Consider the following 16744-nt stretch of genomic DNA (forward strand, 5'->3'; position numbering starts at 1 on the left):
CGCTTTGAGCAACATTGTGGAGAACTCAAAAGCTTCTCATACCTTTCGTGACAATTTTGGGAGCAGACCTGCAGGAGAACTAAGCAGAGACAGGATTTCTGGCACTGTCCTGGCCCCTGCCTGGTGTGCTCCCCCAGCCAGCAAGTGTGTGTGTGTGGTTTTCTGCCTGCATCTGTTTGTTATTTCTGTTAGATATCTGCCTGGGAGTTTGGGGGCTGACTGAAGTGAGTGGAATTGCTTGCTTAGTGAGGAGTTACAGCTAGGGCGTGGTTGTCATCTAGAGCCTGCATCACTGTAAGAACAGGCTCCGCCATGCGCTGCGGGGTTGACACCGAAGTACAGCCGCACCTCGGAAATCAAACGCCTTGCGAGTCAAACGTTTTGGCTCCCGAACACCGCAAACCCAGAAGTGAGTGTTCCGATTTGCGAACGTTCTTTGGAATCTGAGCGTCCGACGTTGGTTCCGCAGCTTTCGATTGGCTGCAGAAGCCATGCCTTGGTTTCCAAACGTTTTGGAAGTCAAACAGACTTCCGGAATGGATTCCGTTCGACTTTCGAGGTTCAACTGTAAATGACATCCAAGGAGATTGTCCCTTTGGCTTGCCACTTTGGGGACCCGCAGAGACAGGTGTGTCTCCCTCCACAGTCAGGATATGGAACTGTAGGCCAGGCAGTGTAGGAGACAGATCTGTGATCCTTACCCAAGGGGACAAATTTGGTCGGTGGTGTTCCCCCCCCAACCCAGTGACAGACAGGGGGAGGAGTGTTGTAGAGGTGCTACTATCTTCCATCTGACATTATGAGATGCAGCTCCTACGAGGCCTTAGTTTATTATCTGTATATATTGATTTTGGATGATGGTGCTAGGATGTGCCGGGGTGGACAGGTAGCTGCAAATAAGCTGCCCCAATTTCTGTGGTGGCGGTGGGCAGAGGGAAGTATTATTGGGAGTGCAGGGACTCCACCGTCATCTGAGGTGGTGGCAACAACCAACTCTTACTTATGTTGCAACCAAGCCTGAGCGAGCCTGGGGCTTGAACGCTCCCCTTTCCCTTCCAGTGTAACCTCAAGGAAGAAATTCGGGTGCATGCACTTAAGTGTTTTGTCTGAACCTGGACAAACTGTGGTTAGTCTCAACTACAGCTGACTGAAGCAAGCCAGCTTCAAAGCTTGTTTTGTGACGCGGACTCATTCAACAGAGCAGATAAGATTAACACAGTTGAGGGTTTGTATGCAATACCAAACCGTTGCACTAAATTGAAATCTTCCTTGCAGCTGTGCTCAGCTGGGGGGAGGCACAGGAGCCTCCCACTCCAACACACAATAAGCCATAGTTTTATCATTAAGGCTGAACGCAGGTAATAAGCGGATATATTAAACAGTTTGCCGTATTTTGCTTGCAACTCAAAATTAAACCAACAGCCGGCTTCGATGTTGGGAAAGAAAGGTTAGTACTATGCTCACCTGAGTGAATGATTCCTGGTAAGATCTGGTTGCCGCTCCTGCAGAATTTCAAAGATATTGGGCTGTCGCAGAAAGGCGACAATCTTGTCGTTGTAAGCTGAAAATTCAAGAAAGGGCATCTTACTGGAAAATACAGCTAACTAAAACCTTGGGGGGGGGGTTTGGCTCCACTACCATCTGCGGTTAAACCACAGAGCCTAGGGCTTGCCACACAGCCTAGGGCTTGCCGATCAGAAGGTTGGCGGTTCGAATCCCTGTGATGGGGTGAGCTACCATTGCTCTGTCCCAGCTCCTGCCAACCTAGCAGTTTGAAAGCACGGAGTGCAAGTAGATAAATAGGTACTGCTCTGGCGGGAAGGTAAATGGCATTTCCGTGCGCTGCTCTGGTTCGCCAGAAGTGGCTTAGTCATGCTGGCCACATGACTCAGAAGCTATACACCTGCTCACCCCAGAGTCATCTGCGACTGGACCTAATGGTCAGGGGTCCCTATACCTTTACCATCTCCCTGAGAAATGGATGCCTTTGGAGAAGGAGGTGTCTTTTCCAAAGGGACAACAACTATCTTTTGGCACTTAGCCCCCTGCTAGCTAAATCTAACCCTTAACATGATGATCATCAGTGGTGCGGTGGTCCAGGATCATGGGGGTACTGAAGAGCCATTACTATTACCTGCAGGGCCCCTGTTTCCAGCATGGCAGAACCAGCCAATCAGCATGGAAGGGGAGCTTTTTAGCCACTGTATGCTCTGAAGCTAAGCACTAGAAATACTAAAAACATAAGGTGCTTTGGTTTCAAGGGCATGGTGCTCAAGCTATGATATAAAACAGAAAAGCCACCCTGAAAGAATATATTGGAGCACTCCAAATCATCTGTCCCTGCATGCGAGCAGAAAATAGTAAAGGTAAAGGGACCCCTGACCATTAGGTCCAGTCGTGGACGACTCTGGGGTTGCGGCGCTCATCTCACTTTATTGGGTGAGGGAGCCGGCGTACAGCTTCCGGGTCATGTGGCCAGCATGACTAAGCCGCTTCTGGAGAACCAGAGCAGCGCACGGAAACGCCGTTTACCTTCCCACCGGAGCGGTACCTATTTATCTACTTGTACTTTGACGTGCTTTCGAACTGCTAGGTTGGCAGGAGCAGGGACCGAGCAATGGGAGCTCACCCCATTGCAGGGATTCGAACCGCCAACCTTCTGATTGGCAAGGCCTAGGCTCTGTGGTTTAACCCACAGCACCACCCTAAAAGGCAGCACATGAAGACTTGCATTAACCATTGCAATCTAATTATTATGATGATGATTTTGTAATCATAAGATTATTGAATAATCATAGAATTGTAGCGTTGACCATGAGGGTCATCTGGTCCAACCCCTGGGAATGCAGGAATCTTTTCCCAACGTGGGGCTCAAACCCATGACCCTGAAATTAAGAGTCTCGTGCTTTTACAACTGAGCTATCCCAGATGCTTAGAGGCATGGTCACGCGGGGGCATGACTATACTATCACAAGACTCTGCACATCAGAATTTCCCACTGCACTACTGATGATTTTACTCTCTTTTTTTTCTTCCCAAAGATGGGGTAAGGCATGGGGAGAACCAGAATAAAGGTGATTCAAAGTTGTTGGAAGATTTGAAGTGATGTAGGTACACGGGTGGAGGAACTTGTGCCATAAGCACTATTGAACAGGATAGCTGCAGCAGCATCAAAGTTGCTATCCACACAGAAAAACATTTGTGGCAGTGCTGCTTCCTGTGGCAAGAACCACAGTTTATAAGTAACGATGTCTAGCTGCTTGGATGTGCTGACCCGCAGTCATCCGGTGCTGACAAAATTTAAGTTAAAAAAAAAAAAAGCAAACTAGAATCTGTGCACCTAGTATGCTAAAACACAAAAGAATTAAATTCAGAGTACAGAATGAACATTATCACTCAGGCTCCAACCGGATAGGCAACACAATCCTTTGCATGCTTACTCGAAAGCAGGGTGGATAAAAATAAATGATTTTTTTAAAAATCGGATTTTTTAAATTTAAATCGGAACTTTGTGATTTTAATTGGATTTTTAAAATAAAATAAAATCTTTCTAAAGATAGTTTTCTATTTAAGTCATATTATAGTCCAAAGTCTATGCATCAGGAAATAAGGATTTGTGCTAAAACTCAGTCTTAAGGGTGTGTTTTTTAAAAAATAATTGTTTAACCACATGAGTTAACAAACATTGATACATATGCTATAATGTAATTGCTTCAGTTAAATAATTAGTTTAAATTGTTATTAAGGAAATGATTATTTTTCTCCTTCCAATAAAGTGCAGCAGAAAAGTTGTCCAAATATAGAGAGTTTACTTATTAAAACTCACAACAATTTCATCATTATCTGTCTATGTATTTCTAATAGTATAACCAAATCAATAATTTTTGATGTAACTGTAAAAACTACTCTGAAAATTTATTATTCCAAAAACGAAACCTTCCCCTGGTTGTAAATATTAAGATGATACCAGCAAGAACGAGTCTTTCTGTAAAAATAATGATTTAAAACAAGTCTTACTGACTAGCGATTTAAATCGATTTGATTTCAATCAAGTCCACCCTGCTCGGAAGTAAGCCCTACTAAGTTAAACTGGGCTTGCTCCTTACTTAAGTAGGTTTAGGACCGGAGCCTACAAGGTCTGGAATGCATTTGAAGTAGAGAAGCTTTTTCAAAGCGTTACCATATGCAACACTGAGGGAACGGGCAGCAGCAGAAGCTTAAATCAGCAGCGACTGTCAAGAAACAGTGCTGCTGAGCAAACATCCAGGCACTCCATCAGGTTAATTGGCCGTGGGTGTCTTCCCCCACAATGTGACAGCTGCTACATTCAGTGAATTAGCTTCTGTTCTTGAAAGGCATGAATCACCATAACTGGAGCCAATAGGTTTTGCCATGTGTAAGTAAGAATCGGGCGCACAAGCAGTTTCCAAGACAACTCAACCCACTGAAAAGGCAAAGCTGATATTAAAAGCAACAGCGCTGCGCAGAAACCCGAGCCACTTATTAAACTGGTGAGCACCTTGCAACTTTCATAATTGAGCATTTCACGCAGAAACAGCACACAAAAATGATCAACCTGAAAGAATGCTTTTCTGTTGAAACTGCTCTTGCTGTTCTGTTCTGATAACAATCTGCTGCACACTTAAGGTTGCCGGATGCAGAATATCAAACTGTGGCACACTTAACTTGCATATTTATTGAGCAAATGTTCACTGCCTATATTTGCAATTTTCAATATGCGTGTTTTTTTCAAGCAGATCTTTCTGAACAGCTTTCATATTTTTCCAAAGCTCAGCAAAAGGCTACAATGTTCATATGGAATGCCACACAAACAGAGACTTCTGCCACAGAAATTTTCTGTGGCTATATATCCATAGATAACCTAATATTTGTGAATAATGTTAAATAATGTTCAACAAAGGCAATATGTACGGTGAAGGAATGGGAGAGGAATTCACTCGGTCTCTTTTTGCAGCAAAATGGCCCAATCTGACACTCCCAAACTAATTTGGGGATTGGAATGCAACTCCCAGGCAGATCACACACTTTTCTGGATTCTGCACAGTGGTTTCAGTGTGCAGAATATGTGCACAAAAAATACCTATTTTATACAAAGCATGTTTGCAAAAGGTACATTTTCATGAATGAATGCACTGAAAAGCATTGAAAAGTGTACAAAACGGTGCACCTCATAAATGTGGTCTTTTTGTGCATTCTTTTTTTTTTAAAAAAACCCTGCACAAAATGTAATGGAATAGCTGTTCAGAGAAACTCTTTTGTTGAAGTCTTCTTAATGCATATTTGACTCTGCTTTTGTGTAAGTGGACACACCAAGCAACTTGCAAGTTTAAAAACAACAGAACATTAAGATGTAAAAATTAAAAAAAAACTCAAAACATTTTTAAAACAGAGATTAAATCCTGCCAATTACTCTGCACCTTTCGTAATGGTGGCCAAGCTCTGTCTTAGTAGAGGCAGGTTAATTCTGTGTCCAGGGCGGCTGTCTACCAGCTCCACCTGGTATGCAGGCTGAGACCCTACCTGCCTGCGGACTGTCTTGCCAGAGTGGTGCATGCTCTAGCTATCTCCCGCTTGGACTACTGCAATGTGCTCTACGAGGGGCTACCTTTGAAGGTGACCCAGAAACTGCAATTAATCCAGAATGCGGCAGCTAGACTGGTGACTGGGAGTGGCCGCCAGGACCACATAACACTGGTCCTGCGAGTTCTGCATTGGCTCCCAGTACGTTTCCGAGCACAATTCAAAGTGTTGGTGCTGACCTTTAAAGCCCTAAATGGCCTCGGCCCAGTATACCTGAAGGAGCGTCTCCACCCCCATCGTTCAGCCCGGACATTGAGATCCAGCGCCGAGGGCCTTCTGGCAGTTCCCTCATTGTGAGAAGTGAAGTTACAGGGAACCAGACAGAGGGCCTTCTTGGTAGTGGCACCCGCCCTGTGGAACACCCTCCCTTCAGATGTGAAGGAATAAGTAGCTATCTTATCTTTAAATGACATCTGAAGGCAGCCCTGTTCAGGGAAGTTTTTAATATTTAATGCTGTATTGTTTTTAACACGCGATTGGAAGCTGCCCAGAATGGTTGGGGAAACTCAGCCAGATGGGCGGGGTATGTATGTATGTATGTATGTATGTATGTATAAAAAAATAAATAAAATAAATAATAATAATAATAATAATTGTAGGCCAAAACCAAGGACTCACTACAACACTGACACTTCTTGATAATCGAGACACCCCCTCTCCCATGAATGGCTTTTTGATTGAAGCCTGGAGTTTTACATCCACTCTAGATGTAGAAGTTGTTTGGCACCATCCATGTCTGAAGTCACATGCTCAAAATTGCACCCATGTGATCTGTATTAATGATTTACATCAGCATACATCTCAGAAGCTGGATTCCTTCATTTTCATACCAAATGGAACATCAGGATTCAAAAGTAAGGCTCAGACTGATCTTGCAATTGACCTGGTTTGTGCTTCACATTAAAACCGTTGTTTTAAGACTACCTAAGGTTTAATGTTAACAAGCAGCATGCAGGTGAATGCAGAACTCCCTTCCTAAGGGACGAGACATTCTCGCTGCATCCGTGAGCCCTTTTAAATAAAAGGTAATGCAGGCAACTCATAACTTACATGAGGGTTTGTTTCTGGGGGTCCAGAAAGCCAGGAGCCCCCAGGTGGAGGACTGCTTACCGGGCTTTGGGAAGGAGGCAGGAAGACTCTAGGTCAAAGCTTTCCAAACTTTTCATTTCATGACACAGTAATTCAGTTTTCCTAGCAAACCGGAGGCCTGGGAGGTGTGCCGGGAGAGTATATACAACACACCTACACAGTGTTGGAAACTGAGATATGAAAGCTAGGAGCTAAATGGCACATTAAACCTAGGTTATGGGCACTATAACGAAATGTCTAGGTGTGCTTTTTTTATAACAAGAATACACAGCTGAAAATGAATGAACTGCAGCTAAAATCTTATACTCATTGTTCACGTGGTCTAGTCCTCCTCTGAAGACTGCAAAAAACAAAGCGATATTTCCCCTGCCCGCCCCCCTAATATTCTTAAGAGGGTCTCTTCTCCAGTCTTCGGAGAGTTAGCTGGAAGTAGGGAGGCAGAAAAAGGTCCCCCTTTCCTTCCAACTCTGCAGTTTTTAAATCTGAAATCTTAGGAGCAGTACTGCTCCCAGAGCTCGCATTAATGAAATTCCCGGTCACAAAGCGCACCTAGAACAATGGGAGTTTCAAATGCTGCACCTACACACCTACACACTGTAGCTGACACACTCACATGTCGACACACAGTTTGGAAAGCTCTGTTCTAGGACCCTACCAGAGGCCTCACACTTTCTTCCCAAAGCCCAATGCCTCGTTTACCCAGATTTGGGAAGGCGGCGCAAGGGCTCCAGTGCCACCTTCCGAAAGCCAGGTAAGCCCGCAATTGCAGCTGTGCACAGGGGGAGAGGGAAACTAATAAATGGCAAGTGAGTTTCCTCCTCTCTCCATTTATCCCCCCCCCCACACCTGTTGCAAAGCTGCATTCGTGTAAGTAAAATATGTGAGTTAGCTATATACACCTCCCCAACCCTGGCAATGTAAAAATCCTGGAAGGTAAACGGCGTTTCCGTGTGCTGCTCTGGTTTGCCAGAAGTGACTTAGTCATGCTAGCCACATGACCTGGAAGCTGTACGCCGGCTCCCTCGGCCAATAAAGCGAGATGAGCGCCGCAACACCAGAGTTGGTCACGACTGGACCTAATGGTCAGGGGTCCCTTTACCTTTATAGGGACGTGGGTGGCGCTGTGGGTTAAACCACAGAGCCTAGGACTTGCCAATCAGAAGGTCGGTGGTTTGAATTCCCGTGACGGGGTGAACTCCCATTGCTCAGTCCCTGCTCCTGTCAACCTAGCAGTTTGAAAGCACATCACAGTGCAAGTAGATAAATAGGTACCGCTCTGGCGGGAAGGTAAACAGCATTTCCGTGCGCTGCTCTGGTTCACCAGAAGCGGCTTAGTCATGCTGGCCACATGACCAGGAAGCGGTATGCCGGCTCCCTCGGCCAATAAAGCGAGATGAGCACCACAACCCCAGAGTCGGCCACAACTGGACCTAATGGTTAGGGGGCCCCTTTCCTTTATAACCCTGGTAATGCCTTGCTATAGATAACTTTTTAAAGTCCCTTTTGTACAATGTGTTCCTAGTTACATAAACTTTTTTAAAAATGCGAAGAGGCTTTGCAATCTCACCGACAGCAAGTGCTCACTTTCAGAGAACAAGCTCCCCACTTTCAGCCCTGTCTAACTAAACTTTCACCCATTTCTCTCAGTGTTCCTGTATTGAGCTCTGGTGGGTGGAAGTTGCTACCAGTCCAGGAGCTAATTAGCTAGAACGATTTGGATGTTCTTTTTCCAACGTTATCCTCCTACCCCGTCCTATCGTCTGTCAACATCAGACTCTAGTTAATCCATGTCTGAAAGGTCACAGAGTGGCCTCCAAAAAGGCGTTCGGCTCAGGTAGTCCTGCAAAATGCTGGGTGCTTGGCAACCCTAAGGCACAAGGCCGAGAAAAATGCTCACAGAAAACCAAAATAACCAGCTCCAGTTGTAGAGGAACACCTCCTGGGTTACAACATTATAGCATTATAGCATAGCATTTAACGCCAAGAGTTTACCCCAAGCAAGATGTGTGCATATAGCAGAGCCACACCTAGTATCTCACAGTATATATTTCACTTAAGTCCACTCGTGCAACACTGGATCCTGCCCAATATTTTGTTTTGTTTTTTAGAGCAGCAGTAAATTGCGGGAGAAACCTCATGCCTTAAAATGGTAACGTAAGACACAGCCCTCCCATGCAAAATGCAAACAAAGCACGACTCTACAAGGCACACATACCCACAGGAACCATGTCCTGGTATTGAGCCCTGCTCACTGTGTTGAATGTGCTTGATGGCCGCGGCAAAACAGGAGGTCCTGAATGGCGGGAATCCTCTCCTACCTGGAAAAACAAAACAAAAACAAAAACAAAAAAACCAGAGGTCATTATTCTTAGGTACAAAACTGATTTGATCGTTTTGAAAACAGCAGCCAGGGGGAAGCAGCTTTTGGTGGGTGAGAAGTGAGGAAAGGAAGTTGAATACTTTCCCATTTTAAAAAATAAAATCCTGTCTGAAGCTGCTGTTTGAACTTCAAGAGAAGCCTCCATAGGCACCGATGGGAGCTTCCCCTCAAAACGCAAATAGCAGCTTCAGAGAGTTTTCTGTCAGGACTGAGCAAGAGTGTGGGAGAGAGATAAACTTTCCCTCAGAGTCTCAAGACTGCTCATTACGTAACCCCAAATGTGCACATTCATTACATACACGTATTAACTACATTATAGTTCCCAGTTGTGGTAGCTTTGGGGCCAATGCGAGACGATTATCAAAAGGACCATGGTCAGAAAGAAACGCCTTACTTTACATTGTCATTTAAAATATTTTTCAATAAAGTAAAGCAGTTTTGCTTTACTAAAATGTTGCTAAAATGTTTCTTCAGACATTTAACCTTCCACCATGTTTGAGGTCCAAAACAACCTCCAGCGGGGGTCTTTTAATTATGCAAAAACTCCTCCTACTCCAACTTCACATTACATCCTTTCTAGAACAAAGCGATCCTAATCGTGCTTTTTTATAAAAATATTGTGTCTATGTATCAATTAGAAACTAGTGAACGGGGGACAAATGAAATGTAAGTGCCTTCACAAATGACTCAGACAAGGTGAAAATTATCATCTAACAAGCTTTAATACAATTTCAACTCTCTTTTCTGTTTTCTTTTCACATTGGTATCAGTCTCAAAAACATCCAGTTAAAAACAACGGGAGAAATTCAGTGTAGCTCTATGGCAACCAGTCTATCAGTACAAACATTTCCGCTTGCCACACAGAACAATCCCCTTCTCCAAATGCATGCTGTTCTCGGGGTTCTTCTGAGCCAATTTTTGGGGTGACGTGAGGAGAGGAGGTGCAGGCATGCAGGGGAAGATGTGGGAAAGCACTGCAGTGCTAGCTAAAGTCCTTGCAAGGGTTTCTGCTAGCAGGCCTTGCAAGCTGAATCCAGTCCGATGTCTCAGCTGGCACCTGTTTGACTCAGTATCTGTTTAAGAGCTTTTGCAAGTATTAAAGGGACACAATGCACTCTACATGGGGCTACCTTTGAAGGTGATTCAGAAACTACAACTAATCCAAAGTGCGGCAGCTAGACTGGTGACTGGGAGCAGCCGTGGAGACCACATAACACAGGTCTTGAAAGAGCTACATTGGCTCTCAGTACGTTTCCGAGCACAATTCAAAATGTTGGTGCTGACCTTTAAAGCCCTAAACGGCCTCGGCCCAGTATACCTGAAGGAGCGTCTCCACCCCCATCGTTCAGCCTGGACACTGAGGCTCAGCTCCGAGGGCCTTTTGGCGGTTCCCTCACTGCAAGAAGTGAGGTTACAGGGAACCAGGCAGAGGGCCTTCTTGGTAGTGGAATGCCCTCCCATCAGATGTTAGGGAGATAAAGAATTACACAACTTTTAGAAAACACCTGAAGGCAGTCCTGTTCAGGAAAGTTTTTAATGTCTGACATTATATATATACATATGTATACATATATAATATATATACATATATATATTGCTGGAAGCCACCCAGAGTGGCTGGGGAAACCCAGCCAGATGGGCAGGGTATCAGCAATAAAATTGTTGTTGTTGTTGTTGTTGTTGTAGTAGTAGTAGTAATTATTATTATTATTATTATTATTATTATTATTATTATTATTATTACACCATTACTCTACTTACCAACCATAAAAAGCTCAGTCTGGGCTGAGAGTTTAAAATAAACTTTTATTTTACTTTGTGTAACATTTAACAGACTGGAGGAGTTCTGTTTCCGCTGAGAACTAGTGTGCAGTTGAAGATTTCCCCCCAATGTTTGAACAAATCATAACTGATTGCAAGTAACCCTGCTTTTGATATGCACCAGAAGAAACAAGCTCAGCTGACATTGCAGGCCTTGGTGAGGTTTAATATTCTTTATGGCTTTATACTTGGGTCCCATAGAGGAAGCACAAAAGCACCATCTATGACTGTCGCTTCCCTTCACAGTTACAGCTGAGTGCATTCTGCTCTGTAAGAGCAACCTTTACTTCTGCAATTTCCTGGCTCCCATAGGTCTTTGTTACATGAACTTTGGGGGTTTTTGTAGTTCATCACTCCCTGCTCTGCAGGCTCACTGCATACCCTTTCCTCTCAGCGTGAGAAACATGCATATTTGCAAATCTTCACCCACAACTTTGTGTCATTAAAATAGATCAAACCCAACTTGCTTTTTTAAGATGCCAAAGAGCCACAAAGAAGCAAAAACACAGAGTCTCCCAAAACTAGACTTGTACATTTCTCAGTACAGGAGAAAAGTGGGGGGAAACAACTCCTTTTGAAGTGTGTCAGGAAGTGGGAATACCAGTATTATTTGCTCCATCTCCTTGATTTACTTTTCCCCAGTTGTTGAAAGACAGCCCCGCCCCTTCAAACTTTGACCCCAAGAATAGTGGACCAAGCTCAGAAAAGGTCTTTATAAGAAGGAAAAACAAGAAGAGTGACGACCTTTCAGTTCAAAAATGGTAACCTTGCAAATATTTGTAAGTTACTAGCAGGTTACTATTTGCTTTATACTATATGCTTCATTTCAATATGCACACCACTCTACCAACAGTTGTTTTCGGTTTTTGCAACCCACTCCTTTGCACTGCGACTTTTAATAAATTAAAGGGAGGGCCAGGAGAATGACTGTGCACAGACCAAGGTGCAGGAAGCAGAGTTAACACACAGCAGGGGCCCAAAGAGATTTAAAAATCAATACCTGTATACTTATAAACACAGTTGTTTTTATTAGAAATTATTAGAAAAGGATTCCAAGAATGGGCTCGTGTCCAATTTCTTTGTCAGTATGGTACATGTTCTGCTTCCCCTGCCTGCCCCCCACTTTTGACTTTCAGTGCATCCTTTGGTTTGACTTGAAAAAGATAACCATATCAAAAAGCCATGATGTGAAAAACAGGGTGCTCCTGTTGCTGTTGTTCTGTGAACAAATATCTGTATTCAAAGGCCCTCCAGTGGTATAAAGGGGAAACGACAGGGACATTTTGCAAAAGATAAAAATTGTTATTGCAAAGGTCAGGGTACTTTCGTCGAGCTGGGACAACCTGAATCCAGCTGATTCAGGCTATAATCTGACACGCTGCTATAGATTCCAGGGGAACTGAGAACTCCTGTCACCTTGGTCCATGAGTGATAAGATAGCTACAGTAACTGCAATATTTGCATACTTTGTTTTCTGTGATGAACTTGTTTAGAGGAGTGCACTGCTTTGCAATCGATGACTGGCTGTGTTGAGATCAGTAGGAAGATAGCAGCCCAGTTCTGGAGCCCAGAACCCACCAAAACTTGGAACTCAAATGCAGCTTGGAGCCTAGTGAGCTACAGGTCAAAGATACAGTGTTAGAAACTGAGATATGAAAGCTAGGAGCTAAATGGCACCTTAAACCTAGGTTAATGGCGCAGCAATGGAATGTCTAGGCACACTTTTTTATAACAAGAATACAAAGCTGAAAATGAATGAACTGCAGCTAAAATATTACACTTGTTTTTCACATGGTCTAGTCCTTCCCCTGCCTGCCTCCTCAAAATTCTTAAGAGGGTCTCTTCTCCAGCCCTCAGAGAGTAGCTGGAAGTGGAGAGGCAGGAAAAGTTCCTCCTTTCCTTCCACTCTGCAGTTTTAATCTGAAATCTTAGGCGCGGTACTGCTCCCAGAGGTCAGAAACTGCTCGTGCTAATGAAATTCCCTGTGACAAAAGGCACCTAGAACAATGGGAGTTTTGAACACTGCAAAGATATTATCAGCCTGTTAAGGCCCTAAATTTGAGACCGGAGTACTTTAAGGATGGCAAACACCGGTATCTGTTAGATAGGTGAAATCTGTTAGATAGGTGAGCAAGCACACAAGGTAGGGCCTTCTCAGTGGTGGCTCCGCAGTTGTGGAACTCCCTTCCAGTTTATAGCAATTTGGTCCGTTCAGTCCTAACCTTCAATAAGGACTTATATTTTAACTACGCTTTTCCTTAAGAGGATTTTGTTGATCCATTTCAGAATCCTGCAGGTATCTATCTGTCTATAACCATCCAGTGCCTAATTCTCCACCTGTGGTTCTACTGTATTTATTTCTCTTTGCACATTACTTTGTGACATTGCTTGGCCCTGAAAAGATAACTGGGTAGTTTTTGTTTTTGTTTTGATTATATATTTTGCGTTTTTATAGTTTTATTTTATCCTGTGAACCACCCTGAGGCCTGCGGGTATAGTGCGGTATATAATTTTAATAAATAAGAATAAGCTTTTCAAAGCTCAATAACAGAAAGAAAGAAAGAAAGAAAGAAAGAAAGAAAGAAAGAAAGAAAGAAAGAAAGAAGTAAATAACTCCCATGCATCTATTGTAAACCAGCTAAAACGTTCCCAAGGCTGCTTTGTCTTTGATAAAGCTGATCTGGGTTGGATTAGACATGTGTGGCACTAACTTTTCTTTTTTAACCATATCCAATAAAATATATAATGTATTGTCTCTGACAGTGAATAATAATAATAATTTATTATTTATGCCCCGCCCATCTGGCTGGGTTTCCCAGCCACTCTGGGCAGCTCCCAACAGAATATTAAAAACACAATAAAACATCAAACGTTAAAAACTTCCCTAAACAGGGCTGCCTTCAGATGTCTTCTAAAAGTCAGATAGTTGTTTATTTCCTTGACATCTGATGGGAAAATAGTGGCCAGAATGTTGGGACTTGAATGGCCAGGGCCTGGGTTCAAATCCCCACTCAGTCATTAATTGTTCTCTGAATGGTTTATTTGAAAGGCCAGACTTCCCCAAGCTGGTGCCCTCCATAGGGAATACAGCTTCCATGATCCCTGGCCATGCAAGCTGTGCTGAACTAATGTTCAGCAAAATGTGGCGAGCACCTGTTTGGGGAAGGCTGATCCAGGTCACCGATGCAATTACATTCCGAGGAAGGAATCAGAAGACTGACATAACAATGAATGTTATCCGTCATGAATGTAGAAATGGGACCGTGAAGAACCAAGGATCCTGTAACCTTGACAGGTGATCGCTCTCTCTCACACACATGGGCTAAGTGCTAGCTTACCTCACCAGCACTGTGGCTGCGCTGCCTCGTCAAATGTTGCCGGTGGACCAATGCACTCGTCGGTCTGCTGCTCTGCAAAGGAAGCCGTGGGTCGATGAACGTCGTGGTGCGGGAATTGTGGTCGACAAAAAAAGCCTGGTAAAGAAGCAAGAGGAGATGAGCGGGAGGAAAGCATTTCATTACTTGCCAAAACCTCACTGTGATTCCTGTGGGTATTTCTGTCTGCACGCCTTCCTATGTTAAGCTGCGCTTGTGAGCAGCAAAGCATTGGGTGGTTACAGGCGCAGGAAGTCTTATGTTCTAACAGCCGTTAAGATCTTTAACTTTGTCACGCAACAGGGAACTCTTTGGGGGTGAGTGGGTGGGTGCGTTCTAACACGGGATTACCAGCACTACACAGGCTTTCGGTGCCCCAAAAACAGTTCCGATTCTCGTGTGCACAGCAATTCACAGAAGTCAAGTGAAACGAACAGTGAGATTGCTTAAGAGGAGAGGACTTGAGCAACTAATCACAGAGAAAGATGGTTTGTTCACAAACAGGAGCTGAGTGGGTGGAGGATGAGAACTCAGGGGTCCCAAGAATGCAGGAGGTAGGTGAGAAACAGTCAGATTTGATGGGCAATTTCACTTTCTCATCTTCCCAGCCCTCAGTTCAGTTCTCTACATCAGTTTGCATTGCTTATAAAAGTCCTCATGAAAATTCACCTGCATTTCAGTGTGAAATTTCTTGTAATATGCACATTTGTATGCATTTCCCCCTAGTATACATGTTTTTACTTGGCACTTTCCTCTAATGCAATGTGTTTTTAATGTCATTTTCACCAATATATACATTCTTATGTCAGTATATTCATCTTTGTCTGCATTACTTGCTCAGAGAACTCCACTGCAAATTTCAGAGAAGTGTGAATTTTAATACTGTGATTCAGGTTCTTGCGTTGTCTTGGAAAGTGCTCATTAAGTAGGTTCACCTTTAAATGCAAACCAAATTTCATTTCTCCCAGATCCCTACATGACAGGGAAGGCTCTGTTGTTGGGAGGGAATGAAACTGGGGTGGTGTGCAAGGAGGGCTGAATTTCACATATTCATTCAAAATAGCTGGTCAGATCTTCAGAGGTAGGCCTCTGTTTCACCTAATATCTGGGAGGAAGGACACAAAGTTATCTACTTTTTAAAGAAATAAATAAAAACCAACTTCAAAAAAAAAGTATAAAAAACCAACCTCAACCAACTGCTTACTGTATAATTACAACCACAAATGGGTGAGTACACATGTGAAACATCTGATTAAGGACCATGGCACAATGTGATTGCAGGCTGAAGCATGCCAGCTGCAATCTGAGGAGGGCTATTCTAGGTAGGGCAGCTAAAAAAACAACAACCAGACAAAATTCTTAGTAGCTGGAGAAGCAAAAGCAGATTTCAAAATACAGCACAACCCCTAACAGCTTTAGAAGCAGCAGCTGCATGAACCAGTTGCCTAAACCAGAAAAACTGTAGGCATGGCAGGACCTGATCCTTTGCCAGGAAAGCAGCCAGTCATAAACCTCTTTACTTGGGAGTATGTCACGTTTTGACCCTAGAGGAACTTTACTTTGAGGTTAAGCATGCTTCGGATCGCAGCCTTGCTAGGCTTGCGCTATGCAGCTAAGAAGAAACCATTTCAAGAACCTGATAAAGGTAAAGGTAAAGGGACCCCTGACCATTAGGTCCAGTCGTGACTGACTCTGGGGTTGCGGCACTCATCTTGCTTTATTGGTCAAGGGAGCCGGCGTACAGCTTCCGGGTCATGTGGCCAGCATGACTAAGCCGCTTCTGGCGAACCAGAGCAGTGCACGGAAACGCCGTTTACCTTCCCGCCAGAGCGGTACCTATTTATCTACTTGCACTTTGACGTGCTTTTGAACTGCTAGGTTGGCAGGAGCAGGGACCGAGCAACGGGAGCTCACCCCGTCGTGGGGATTCGAACCGCCGACCTTCTGATCGGCAAGTCCTAGGCTCTGTGGTTTAACCCACAGTGCCACTCGCGTTCCAAGAACCTGAAACTTTACCCTTAATGATTCAGAGACAATACCTGGCATCTACCCTGAAGGAATCAGAAACATTTGGCCCAAGAAAGCTCACACCGTAATTAACCTGTTAGTTATTAAGGTGCCACAATTCTAGTAGCTGTTATCTGGCATTTCTTTATCCACCCATACATACAGCACTGTCAAGATTCTGCAGAGTCCCATAGGCAAAATATAAACAGGTTCCTGTCCCTAAACAGCTTATAATGATCTACATTTGGAGAAACAACAAACAGTGGTGGGGAGGGAAAGCTCAATGCGTTGCAGGAACTTAAAGATCAGATACAGCAGGAAATGAGGATTAAGAAATTAAGTCAAGGGCAGGGCTTTTTCCCCCAGCCGGAACTCACCAGAACCTCTCAGGTGAGCGCCATTGCCATTATAAGAGAACTAGGGAGGCAGCTTTCATGGTGAGTTCTGGCACCTCTTTTTCTAGAAAAATAGC

At 44.0% G+C, this 16744-nt stretch overlaps 1 protein-coding gene and 1 long non-coding RNA gene across 7 annotated transcripts in view; one reads left to right on the top strand and one right to left on the bottom strand.

Annotated features, from left to right (window-relative positions):
• Positions 1-16744, top strand: part of LOC310743842 — an 887199-nt gene that overhangs the window by 48336 nt on the left and 822119 nt on the right. The window lies entirely within an intron of this gene.
• HECW2 (HECT, C2 and WW domain containing E3 ubiquitin protein ligase 2) overlaps positions 1-16744 on the bottom strand; it is a 192929-nt gene that overhangs the window by 38619 nt on the left and 137566 nt on the right. For all 6 annotated transcript variants that reach the window (XM_083626115.1, XM_083626116.1, XM_083626117.1 and 3 more), the window contains 3 exons: positions 14230-14364; positions 8906-9008; positions 1465-1561 (listed from right to left, as the gene is read on the bottom strand). In XM_083626115.1, the coding sequence (XP_083482241.1) occupies positions 1465-1561; positions 8906-9008; positions 14230-14364 (335 nt within the window). The remainder of the gene's footprint in view (positions 1-1464; positions 1562-8905; positions 9009-14229; positions 14365-16744) is intronic.

Source organism: Podarcis filfolensis (genome assembly GCF_964270895.1).
Source record: "Podarcis filfolensis genome assembly, chromosome: 1".
NCBI classification, from domain to species: domain Eukaryota; kingdom Metazoa; phylum Chordata; class Lepidosauria; order Squamata; family Lacertidae; genus Podarcis; species Podarcis filfolensis.